Here is a 13,372-nt window from a genome sequence, read left to right as displayed (position 1 = left end):
TGCTCCCTGAACGCATGTGCCCTTCATGCTTTCATGAACTGCAGAAGTTCAGTGCGGCGCGGAAGTCTGTTGTGCAGGGATCGGCTCTCACGTAGTCGTCGCTCGACCCAACGGGAAGTCTCTCTGTGTGTGTTGAGGCATAGGGCCATCAGGAAAGGGAGGCATTGTAAGCATTAAATTAAGTGGTGGGGTTGGATCTCATACTGGCAAAGTGCATGATAGCAATGGCGTGGAAGGCACAGGATGGGCTGAGGATGGGAGATTGGCTGGGGTCGTTCCGGAAATCTATTAGGGCAGAGAGAGACGTGGCCTCATCTTTGTGGCCTAGTGAGGACGGTGTATATTAGTACAGTGTCTGGCATGACATTTGGGACTTGTTAAAGGCCCATTCGGACCTGCAGCACTCATAGATTGCATGCTATATTGGAGGTTGGGGTTGGGGGGTAGGGAGTTCGATCGTGCACAGTATGGACAGGAGGTGGCACGAGGAGAGCAGTGGGACTGACACATGGCTGGGTCAAGGAGGCCGGGTGGAGGAGGTCAGATGTGGTGGGGCTGTTTAGGGGCGATCTGGTTAATCTGTAGCTGTTAGTACTAAGACTGGCTGAGGGGGAGGTGGGCTAGAGGGTGTTAGGGGATGGGCTCCGTCTGGTTGCACGGAAATCTGGATTCATGATATGATATGATAGGTTATTTATAACACGCTTAATACCAAGAGGTTTCTAAGCATGGACCCGGGGATAGAACCCATGATGCTCTGTGTCATCCTGCTTCCAAGGTGAGCAAGTTGCCGCTGAGCTATCCTCCCAAGAGGTAGGTATGAGTACATGTTAATCAGGGCGATACCAAGTGTTATGAATATATACCACTGTGTGTGACCAGGGGTTATTGTCTAATGTTACCATATGCTGTATGTTGAAATGGTTAAATAAAAATGTCTTTTTTTAAGTTATAAAAAAATAATGGCTCACTCTGAACTATTGTCTTTCTTTCAGGTGTACCGTGCAGTGAAGCGACGCCACTGCTACCCCCCTAACTGGAAGCGCTGGTTCTTCTTCCTCTTGCCTGGTGCCCTTTTGGCGCTGATTGCTATGTCAGTCTATGCTTTCTTAGAGACAACCAAGAACTATTTTTACACCCACAGTCTATGGCATGTTATGGTTGCTGGGAGTGTGGCTTTTCTTCTGCCCCCCAGGGAGAAGCACAAGAAGCCTTGGGCCTGGTCTCAGAAGCTTGACTGTCGTTATGATATCTGCCAGAATGAGCGGGAAGAGCTGTATGTGGTCACATGAAATCTGAGAGCTGCATAATCTAGATTTAGGCAAGAAAACTGAAAGGGGTTGGAGGTTATAGGGGTGCCTAGGAAGTAACCATTGCAGACGCAAATCCGCTAGACCAAAGGGTTCTTTGGGCACTGTGGCTGCACAAGGATGTGCACTCTCCAGGAAAGGGTAAAACTATCGCCCTCATAGTTTTAAGAGTTTACTGCCCTCTAAAATCCTTATCTCTTGCAAATCAATAATGTAGAATAGGTTCTATAAGTTAAGTGGATGGACAGGTGAACAGAGATTTGTAGCTGCCACTGGGCTCTTTATTCACAGCCACAGCAGTTTATGCAGAATTGGATTTGTTATGAAGGAAAAATTGGTAGGTGCTCGGCAGTAACGGGCACCTCTTCTGTTTTGCCTCCCCATTCAATTTGATGAACTGATTGAAGGTAATCTGAAGCAACACTGTGCAGGCATCAATGAGACCATTCTATCTTCTCGGCTGTCATCAAGGAATGAGTGTTGCAGAAAGGAATGACCAACATCATCTAGGACACCCCGTGAGCCCCAATAAATCAAGGTGTTAATGAGTATAAGCGATGTTATAAGAGGCGTTACTAGGTGGGCATTATCTCACAGCAAACTGCCCCGTTTTTATTGTCATGCTTACTTTTATAGCGGAACAAATAATTTTTCAATTCTTTTTCATTATACAGCCACACATTTACTTATTCAAAATTAACCCTGCTATCATTGGAAAGAGAGCTACTGCATTTCATTTAAGAGGGGGATAGGTGGAAGATATCTGCAGCCCCAACCATTCTCAGAGCCTTATAATCTGTAACAAGTCAGCTTTTTCCACTTAACGCAAGTGGCTTTCTCTATTATTTTTATCACCACCAAAGACTTGCATTGCCTTCTATTACCTCCACTGAGCAGTGATGGTGATGCCTATGTGTGAGGTCCCTACCCTGTTATTTCATCCCTGAAGTGGCATCACATGCATAAACAGATAGCATTGAAGGTATACTGGAGACCAAATCGCTAATCCTGTTAATGGACAAAGATTAAGAAAAATGATCCCTCTTGTTTCTAGATTATTGTATGAAGAATAGATTTGCCTAAATCTTGTAGTTTTTCCTTCCAACTTGTTGGATATCCATACCATTATACAGAGATTGTTTCTGCAGCATTATAGAAATATAGCATAACAAAATGGAAATCATGTGTGCATGCAGAGCTCAAACCAGACTCTTGCTCCCTTCCATGTCAGTATTTTCCTGTGGTTCACAAATTACACTTTCTTGGCTTTTTCGGTACTTCTGTAGTATTTACCAAGCTTTGATTCTGCATTGGGGGTGTTCATGCCTCTACCGGCTTCTGCTCTTCTTGCTGGCCTTCAGTGAATTTTAAAAAATGCTGATCCGGTTGAAGGCAGTTCCCAAAGGTGAACAGTTGTTTTGCTCCTTGTGTGATTCCTTATCTGTCAGACCTCTTCAAAACATGATCAATTGGTATGCTTATATCCTCAGCATTCTAATGTTTCCAGAATTGTGTTGTGTATAAAAAAGCTGATGGTGAGTACATTGGTGCTTGTACTGTTCTTTCAGCAGACTCCCTGGAAGTAAACATGTTTTATCCAGACTGGCCAGCCGGCCAGTTTAGGTTGGTTCTGTTGTGTCCCCAGGTGTTGCTTCGACATAGCAATCCAACCCGTAAAACAAATAAAGGAATCATCATCCCCATAAAAAGTATAAGAATCCAGATTTAAAAATTGTAGATCTAAATTTTCTGAAAAGCATAATAATGAAAAGGAGTGTATAGTTAAAGGAAATGTGGGAAACCTCTGGTACCAGTACTAGGGAGCGCGTGTGGCAGAAGTCCAGCTCTCAGTCTGAACTTAAATATTACAAAAGAATATATAGTACAGTTGAGACTCTCTCACCCATGTTGTGTGCTGAGTCCTGTAAAAAGAATAATCCTCGAACAAGGCAGGTTCAATGGTTACTCATCTACCGTACAAATGTGACTTCCAACTGTTTTTCCAATCCCATATATTCCTGTGGTCTGGGTCCACCATAAATAATCACCGTTTGGTGCAGCCTTTCCACAAGTCTCACAAACTGAAGGGACTAACCCGAGAATCCAGCAGCTATGGAATCAGTGGGGCAATCACCTGAGGAGGGGTGAAAATACAGACCAAAATGAGCTTCATCTCAGACCAACTAGGCATAGGTGAGTCCCTGACCACCTAAGCATAGGAGAATACCCAATGCTTCGATATCACTGCTTCAGCATAGCCTCAGATACAATGTGACCACTTCTTGCTCGGACCATGGGCTTTGGAAAGACTGTGCTTAGGGAGGGGGCAGAATGTATTGGAAATTTAGGAGTTTTACAGTTCATTGTTTTCACTCTTCAGACGAATCAAGCGATAGGGTTGGCAGCCAGAACCCGAACATGAGACAGGTTTTCTCCGATCTTACAACTGTTGCTGGATGGAATTGTTTTTCCTAGTAAGTGGGCTCAAGCTCTACTGGATTCTTTCTTGGAGCATTTCCTCTCCAATGATTTCTGTATGGGAGAGGAAATGCAGATACTGCACAATGTGGTAGGCCCTTTGCTGCTCAACCTGGGGGTACAATGCAGAGGTTACAGTCTCGTTTTGGTTCAAGCCATCCTGCCACCCACCTTTCAACCAAAATCGGGAATGCAGTTTCAAAAGATAGCCTATCTGATTTTTGAGTTAGCTTCAGTTTTATGGGATGTTTCAAACATTCCTGTGTTTGTATATCATGATAGTTCTTTAAGGACATAATGAACGTTACGATTGCTGGTCCTCTATCTTTTTTTTTTGTTAACTTGTTTATTTTTGATTAGCACACAGGAAAACAAGCTGGTCCTCTATTTTACTACACAGCCAAGCCGGCACTACTGTCACTGATACCATCACTGATGTTGACTGTGATCAAACTCATTTGCATACTCTATCCCTTCAGGAAGGTGGAGCTTTGCAATATGCCAGGCTCAGACATAACATAGAGCTCTGTAACTTATGAGGGTTTGAGCAGGAAGGATTTGTTGAGGACAAAGGTCTTGCACAGCTTTAGGGGCCATGTCCTCAATTGGATGTGGCTCAAGGCCTCATACCCCACTTTCTCTTGACTTCCTGTTGAGTTCCTTTGCGGCATGAGTGTTCAGGCATCCATTTCAGTGGTAAACGTAGGCAGTGAAATCTTAATGATACCCCATTATGGATTGGCAGTGGACATCAAAAATAGTGCCTTTTACAGACGTTTTGCTTGGTGCCCATCCACCTGCACAATCAGTCGTCAACATGGCAGCTTTTCACAATATCCTGAATGCATAGGCCTGTACCCCAATAGATAAGGAGTGCAAGAATTTAAACTCCCCGTGGAATTTGATGAATCGAACACGTTCATGCCTCTTTGCGAGACTAACACAGGCAAGCTTCTTATGGGGTGCAACAGTTGTCTTTCGAAAGAATGACTGGCTTATGTTCTTATGTACAGGCGATCCCTGAAAGTAAACATGCACAGTTTACAGTACAATGATGCTAAATCAGAAAAGTCCTATTTGTGCTCTTTGTCTCAGCATTGAGTTGACACCATGGCCAAGATTGTTTGCATATGTGTAAAAGTTTGCTCAGATCCTTCAATTTTTTTGAGAGTTTTCTGGATCTTAATTTGGGCAGTCAAGGGTTATTTTCTGAATCTACAGATGTAGATCTTAAAAAGAAATGCAAGGAAAGTGTCCAGATCAATAAGTTCTTGTCTGCAATCGTAATGTCTGCACTGAAACTGCTTTCATCCGTGCTGCTCTCAAAGTGAGATGTCTCAATCCCTATCGGCCCTTTTGTATTTTCTTTAGAGTGAAGGATGTAACAAGACCATTCCATGAATGAACACCTCCAAAAACGTGTCATATAAGACAAGCTTCATGGCTCATTCCTCTCTGCTTTTAAAGCGAAGAAGTGCATTCCACCCAAGAAGATTGACTGGTATTTTTATTTTCCTTCACATTTTGGACCACAAGGAACATTTTGGTGGGGACTAGGGGCTACCATCTTGTTTCACTGCTTCTGCCCCACCCTCCAAATCATCATCATCATCATCATCATCATCCATTTTTCAGTTTATTCCCCATCCTGACCCCTTAGCTGATGGATATTTAGCATCAGGTGAAGCTGGCTGGTGTAGGACCAGAACCATTTCATACAGTTGGACTGCGTTTCTACTCCCCCCCCCCCCCCTTTTTTACTGTGGGCTAGAAAATAGAAGGGACTCATTAGATTTTAGACGCGTCACTTCAGAAAGTAATTGCAATATCCCTTAATGATATGTAGCATCACATCCTGGTATGGCTTCCCCACAGAATGTTTCTACTTTTGACAGCCAACTGCCCCATTGTCTAGTTCATAATCTTTCCTTTTAGCATCTTGAGTCTTTAAAAAGCTTTTTGTAGTAATTTGAGCTTCCTCTTAAGTGCATTTATCTTAGGGCTGTGTTCATAAATCAGCGTCCCACCTCATCAAAAAGGGGATTTTCATAAATGTACTAGAAACAACTGCTTCTTTTATAAAACCACATCATATGTACATATGAATCAGAATTAACTGGCCAATATCAAGTTTATTTCAGCGACAAGCCATTACACTTGAACACAAGTTAACACACTTTAACAGATCATCACGATTACTAAACTAATACAATTCCCGTTAAACTGCCTTCTACCTAAACTGTTCCCAATGTCAACATTTTGTCATAATTGCATTTCTGGTTAAAATGTCTTCTGAATAACATATCCGTGGTAGCAGCAATCTACTTTACATCAGTGGTGGTTGATTGTGCAAATCAAGTAAAATTCATTAACTACAGTTGTGGCAATCTAAACTTAACCCAGGTCAATCTATGAGTTGATTACGCTCAACTTGGAGTACACCTAACACCTGCTCGCTCCTTCCAAATACCTGTTTAAATAAGCCTGCAGGGCTTCAATCAATGGGTTTTCAATGCCGAAAGCATGTAAAACAAAGCCACACAGTACTGAGCAAAACCTGTTTTCTTTACTGCTGGCACAAATAGTTCTAGCTCTTTTTTAAGTGTAAAGGGCTTGCTAGGGAATTGCCATCATGTGAGTATATGCTGTCCTAGATATCGGACCTTTTCCATCATGAGGTTAAGAATGTTGTACCTAGTTGGACACACCTTGCTTTTGTTATTAATCTTTGTATTGAAGATAGCTGACCAAATTCAAAGTTAGGTTCACAACCATGGGCAGTGGCCAAAGTATGCTTTGTCTGCAGCTCTTTTTCAGATACATACACAGCTGCCCAGACAAGGGGCAGTCACTTTTGTGTTAAACAATGATTCCTGAAAGGGGCTCACACTGTAGGGACATTGAACCCCTATTGAAGCCCAATGCTCCAGTATGCTCTGTGGATGATGCACAAGACCTTACAGATTATCGGATATAAATCAGTGTAGAGCCTTCAGGATATTCTTTTAGTATAAAAGGTGATTGCATTAGCCTGGATGTTGTCTGCCCCAATACAGATATTCGTTTGTGCCTCATCTACACAGAATCGGAAGGGGTAAGTCATGAGCCACAATTAGGTAGGCTGTTGGTCTCATACAAATATTGAACAGTAATGGGGATATTGTCAAGCGTTGAAGCACCCTGTATGGAACTAGGCATAGTTTGGACTTGAATTGACAGTTCAACTTGGAATGTTCTGCCCTGGACAATGGATTGGAACCTCTTCAGAGATGATCTCTGATAGGGTATTGAAAGCAATAGTGTAGAGTGGCATGATCATCTGTTATCAAACCATCTGCTTTAAGGGGTAGGATGTTGGCTCATAATGCCCAGATTCAATGAGTATAATTTTGATGTGACCTGTAAATTGCACAGGGAGGACCGCTTACATGTACACTTAGTTATAAGTAACTCTCTTTGTCCAATTTTGATTCTTTTTGGGAACTCGTGTTATACATGCATGGAAATTATCAACTCCCTCCAAGCAAAAAAAAATGACCAATGTGTCTTATTCTTATAGCAGTAGTGTGAGAATTAATTCACCTCTTCTTGTTTTAATCTAATTGGGCAATCGTCCCAGTTGTAGTCCAAGAGTGGGGACAACTACCCTAGCTATTTATACGTTTTTGCAATTTTTGTCCATCGCCACAAGGTTCCAAAACTTGACTCACCATGTTAATAGGATTGGTGATGTCCAGTTGTTGCACTGCAGCACCAGACTTATTCTAATTGAAATTAAAGATGACATATGAATGTGTTGATTTTGATACTCAAAGCAACATTCAATTCGCGATTCCTTAGAGGTACACTTATTGTTTTTCATGATCTTTTATATTTAAAGTTGAACATCAAGCCATGCACACAATACCCACTCAACACTGCTCATACACACAGCTTTTTTAAGAGAAAATCGCCTCTTCCCATCATATGTTATGAACATTTTCAGAAACGTAACACCAAATTGTATTTAAAAAAATTAAAGGAAGCCGAGGGGAAGATGAGGCATCAAGAAGTAACATGTTTTGGGTTAAAATAAAATCAATAAAAAAGGGGATAAAAAGAAGAGAGAAAAGTGTGTGGTAACTCGGGGAGAATAAGAGCAGGCATGGCAGAGCTATATCACTATTCACCTCATCATCAATTGCAGAAACCATGAACGTAAGCTTCAAAATTCTCCCCACTTTTCCAACTTGTTTGTTGACCGGACTAAGATTGAAACGTTGCTTGGTCCTGGACGTGTCTCAGTCACCCACCACACGAAAGCCAAAAGTGGAGTAGTCACGAGAGTGTTTCCAACCTAAGTGAGTTTGACAGAGCCCTGAACTTTTCCAGGAATGCCCCCTTACCTTCACAGTCTGTGAAAGTCATCTTCTGCGGTTGGTACACCCCTTTTAGTTTTGCGCTATACCAAATGGTGGTTTTCACTGAAAGGCCTACTAATGCATTTCGGACAGCAAATTATTTGCCCCTCTTAATTGTAGTAACTATAAGAAAATGTGGACACCGGTTATCCTGTTCCCCTGCATTTTTAGCAGTTTTGCCCATGCAACCCTGCCCATCAAATCTTCTCATGACTCTGCATCTTTTAGCACCATCCGTACTGTGCCCATATCCAAAGTGCACTCTCCAGTAGTTTCTCAGGCAGGGAGAAATACCCATTTGACTATCAGCAGAGCCTCACCCAGAATCGGACCCAGTGAAGTGGCCAGTCAAGTTTAAATGGCTGTGCTCAGAACTCCCTCTGATGTAGATCCCGGAATGGCCGAAAAGTAAATATTCACAAAACGCCTATTGTCACCTAATTCCAGCTTTGAGTGTGCAAGCATTGTTGAGTTAAACCATTTTCTCCTTAATAGTTGGTGGCTCTGCTAGGCTAGTCTTCGTTCCACCCATCTTGTGTTCTATGGCCATAGTACTGCAACAATATTTTTTTAGCTCCAATTCACTACCTTGCAGGTGCCCCGCTATTATATGCAAATGGGCCTTCGCAGCAAGTACTAATTGCGCTCCCACATCAACCTGCATATACACAATTGCTGCCAGCACATCCCTGAAACCCATAGCAATTTCTGCACCTGATAGGTGGTGCCAGTGTCCCCCACCTTTGGAGCATGGTGCCTTCATACTGGGGTACACACACACACACACCCCACCCTACCCCACCCTCCCCCCTGCTCCAAGTAGCGTTCACCTTGACAGATGAACAGCACAGTTTTAGGGGCAAGGTCATGTCAGTTAAGCTTCAGCTCTCCACAGCTAATACTTTAGGTGAAGACTGGCAAGGCTAGCAGCAGGGGAATTACTTTGAACTGCCAGCTCCCGGGGAAGAGCCTTACACACCCATCCCAGGGAACTTCACTGGGGTGAAGTGATGGTGTTGCCAAATTTCTTTCTTCCACAACCGAATGCATTCCCTGCACGTTTTACCATGCTAAGACCACTCCCGAGAACTAAGCAGCATGTGATTCAATCAGACTGTTTCCTTGCTGGCTTTGCTACTGTCAAAGAAGATTAATCAGTGGTTTTCTAATTATTGGAATGCTACTTGGTGAGCAGCCTTCTCCTTCCATCTGGCCTGAAGACCCATGCTATGTACTAAGGCAGCATCTGTGGTATTTCAATGACTTGTCAGTGAATGCCATATGAAAGGAAGGGACATTTCTACTTATTGCCCTTAGTTTCTTACTGTAGTGACTTTTATACCCCTAGTACGCATTCCTTCAGATGACCCACCGTCCATCACCAGATCATTTTATAAAGCATACCTTGTTTCATTGACCGACAATAAAGGGATGGATAAGGGTGACTGGTGGTATTAGAGGATGTTGGGGGATTGTGTACAGCTTTACATTTTCCTGTGTTTCCCTTTGTTATTTGCTATATTTAGTACAGGCACGTGCACTCTGGGACAATCCCCAAGCCAAGCTTTTAACCTATGAAAGGATGGAGTAGGCAGTCTTCATTGGGACATCAAATTGACAGTTGAAAAGTAAAATCGCATGTTAACCTTCCTCCCTATCAGAACAGTGTTCTTCAGTTTCCTCCTATACTTGTGGGTTTGTGTCCTGGATGGATGCATTGCCCCAAATGAGCCAAACCCCCCCCCCCACACCCTGGTTTGTGTGTTCTGTGGTAACATAATTTCCATGTTCTTGCGGGTTGATCCTTTATCTGTGCACCTCAACATTCCATCCTCTTTCTAGTCAAGTCCCTCATCAGGACACATGCGGAAAGATAAGCAGTAGTGACATTGGATCCCCTCTCAGTAGAAACCCATTCATGGTATCAACATGACTGGTGCAGGAACATGTGAACCTTTACAAGTGCTGCAAACCCATACCCCAGTAGAAAGGGTAGATGTAAAGGTTGGCAATATTTTCTGTTAAAGCTCTGTTCTCTTGACTCTGAATACAGCACTGTATGGGTTACCAGTTAGAGCTAATATTGATGAAAAGATTCTACTATAATTAGTTCTATTCATCACTAGTGCACAGGTGCAATAAAATATCCCTCCCACTACACACACAATTGTCATTATTTGTGTCTGATTTGGAAAAGTCTGCAAGAACTCCATTTAAAGGTTTCCTAATCTTTTTTGCCTTCCACTCATCTATTGGCTTATGTATCTATAGTTAACGCAGATAAATGGTTCTGGATACGTATTACTTTGATCTTAGAGGTATTATTCAGATACCCTCTCTCTTAGTCATCCTTCCTCCCAGAATCGTAAACCAGATAACGCTGTTTTAATCTATTATCCTAGGCCTTGCTTATTTAATCTGATTGACTTGTTTCCCTGATGATGTGGCTTCATGCATATATTCCTTTAGTGCACCTGCAGTTTACTCATCTAGATGTAGCTCACATGAATGCTTGGCCAATCCAATGGTGGGTGGAATGTTGAGACTTTTCTGAATCAAAACACAGTATGCAAATATGTATCTTGTGCATAACAATTTGCTCAAAGTTTCACCTGTCCTGCCCTCTTGAGACAATACCACGACATCCCTGAGTCCGGCTATCTAAGAAGAACTACAATTTAGGTTGATCTCAGTTGTGCCTTAAGCACCTCATCTCTTGAACTATCCTTTGAGCTTTGTTGCCCAGAGTTATTAATATGTGTGTGCAGGGAGATGGGCATAATAAATGCCTCCTTCCTGTTAAAGGATGTTGTACTATAAAGGTTAATGTTGGCAAAATGAATTCATATGCCACTTTTATCAGTGTAATAGTTGTAATGTGCATTCCTAACCAGTTTTTCAGACTTTGTGATTTCTGCATCATATCTGAAAACATTTCTAATTTAGAAGCTGAATGTTCAGCACTCAAACAGTGGCCTCTGCAGATACATCTCTGTTACAGAGCATTGTAATTAGTATGGAGGGGAATGATCAGACCTATGTTGTAACATGGTCAGAGTATTATCTACCTTTTGAATTTTAATTATTCTGCACTTTTCTCTTGCTTCCCGCCCGCTAGTATTTTTGGGGGTTCACCCAAATACCCACTTCAATTTTCCCATAACACCCCCACTAACATTTCGTCATGAACCTTAATTTTCTTTGCCACATTCGAAATTGGATGTGGTAATGCATTTTCGAAGTAATGGAGTTTTTAGTTATTTTTGTTAGAGCATATTGAAAGAAACGACACACATTCCCAAAAATGGCTTATGGATCTTCCTACAAGAAGCTGGAGTAACTGATGTTTGACTGAATTGACATAATTGTACCTTATACTTTTTTATTGCACTCGACTGACTTGAATGTGGATCTGGAGTACTGTTGTGCAGAGCAATAATACTTGTAATAGCTAAACTTCTTAAATGCAGAATATGTTTGGTCTTTTAGATCAATTAGATTGACAGTCTTTCATTACTCTAACTAGAGCTCTCATACGCTAATTGCAAAAGTACCTCAGGCAGAAATGTCCATATTCATTGTAAACTGTTTTATCACTGTAATTTACCTGCTGCACAGATTCTTAATAAATGCCAATTTTTTAATATTTAGTTTTCAGTTTTCTCTTTGCTACCATAATTCTACAAGTTGAAAATTGGTTTTAATTAATGATTTCTATTTAATACATAATTAAAAATTAAGTTGTTGTGCATGCACGATTGAGGTAATTTTTTTTGTACTTTCTGATGAATTATGTGAAATAAAGACGGTCTTTAAGAAATACAAATTTTCGTTTTTGTTAAGAATTCTGGGTTCATTATTGGAATAAGTTGTATATGGGAAATGTTAAATAGATGCAAAGGTTTGTGCACTTCATAAGGCCGCAAAGCTGTTTTCACTACTCCTATAATGCTGCAGATCCTACCTTGTATTAATCTGCTCTTCTCTTTGCTCACAACTTGTGTTGCCATATGTCTGTCCTGGATGTGCATTTTGTGTTAATATCTCTCATTAATTCAATTTAAAGAGCCAGATTACTGAGAACGCAGTGTTCCAGAACTGAGAGGTATGCTGAAGTTCCGATATATGAACACACAATTCAGCAAGAAAAAGGCGTATGACGGTCCTATGGTTATTAAATTATGCGAACAGCTGGATTGCATAGAATTATAGCCATACATTTCTGGTGGCCTTGTCTAGTCCACCAGAAAGATGGCATCTTAGCTGGCCACTGCGATCCGGCCTTGGACTTTACTTTAGATTGTTGTCAAATGTGTTTTCTATTATCCACAGCTATCATCAGTTTGATTTAGCATAGCTGTATAGTTCTCTGAAAGTACTGTTGGTGGGCAGCTCAGGTATCTGACAGACGCAAGTCTCGTGCCTGGAAAAATGGCTCGCTGGATGCATATTGCCGATAGGATGCAAACAATTGTAAGATTAGATCGGGGGTGCTCGAGCTCACACTAGATCTAGATCACTCTGTGGCAGTATGTTTGATGAGATGTGCATGTGGGCACTGATTAGCAGTGACTTACTTGCATCGCTCCTGTGCTATGTTCCGGTGTGAGTGTTAGAGTTACCTCTAGTTAGGTGTATCTACAGGTTGTGCCAAGCATGATGCTGGAGATTAGCTCTTTTGCCTCGTTTGATACTATGTACTAGTGGCAGACCATCAAGATATGCATGATGGCCAGTGAGACCCCTGCAGAGAGTAAAAGTTCATTAGAGATTGTCTAGTGTTAATTTTAATATATAAGATCGTTGTTGGGGCGGGCAGCTCGGGATCTGTTGTTCTGGATAAAGCCAGGAGGCCCAGGCGGAGACGCGTTGTGGTGAAGAAGTCTTTGGGTTGGACATTGAGCCCTTGCCTGCTGACCCAGATTGAATTGCCTGAGCTGGGTGTTATATTGGCACTGTGCTATCTCTATAATTGTAAAGGCCTCAGTTATCGGGGTCCGTAAGAGTTGGGTTTGCTAGTTAAAAGATGTTGTCATGTGAATGTTTCTTCTAATTGCAGTTTGGAAGAGGGGGGCCTCGAAGCTGGGTGTTCAGGGGGATTGGCACCCATTTATTCCTTACTTGGGAGTTTCAAATGATCTTGTTATGTTATGATTTTTACTTTTGTAGGATGGGGGTTACATT

At 41.9% G+C, this 13,372-nt stretch overlaps 1 protein-coding gene across 2 annotated transcripts in view; it reads left to right on the top strand.

The window, feature by feature from the left end:
* The window catches only part of PGAP6 (post-GPI attachment to proteins 6), a 1,624,027-nt gene extending 1,612,189 nt beyond the window's left edge, over positions 1–11,838 (top strand). For both annotated transcript variants that reach the window (XM_069646777.1, XM_069646775.1), the window contains exon 13: positions 996–11,838. In XM_069646777.1, coding sequence (XP_069502878.1) covers positions 996–1,292 — 297 coding nt within the window. In that variant the 3' untranslated portion in view covers positions 1,293–11,838. The remainder of the gene's footprint in view (positions 1–995) is intronic.
* The last annotated feature ends 1,534 nt before the right edge of the window (positions 11,839–13,372 follow it).

The sequence above is a fragment of the Ambystoma mexicanum genome, chromosome 2q (genome assembly GCF_040938575.1).
Source record: "Ambystoma mexicanum isolate Mex_15411 chromosome 2q, UKY_AmexF1_1, whole genome shotgun sequence".
NCBI classification, from domain to species: Eukaryota; Metazoa; Chordata; class Amphibia; order Caudata; family Ambystomatidae; genus Ambystoma; species Ambystoma mexicanum.
Note: the sequence above shows the minus strand (reverse complement) of the source record. Positions and strands in the feature narration are given on the sequence as shown.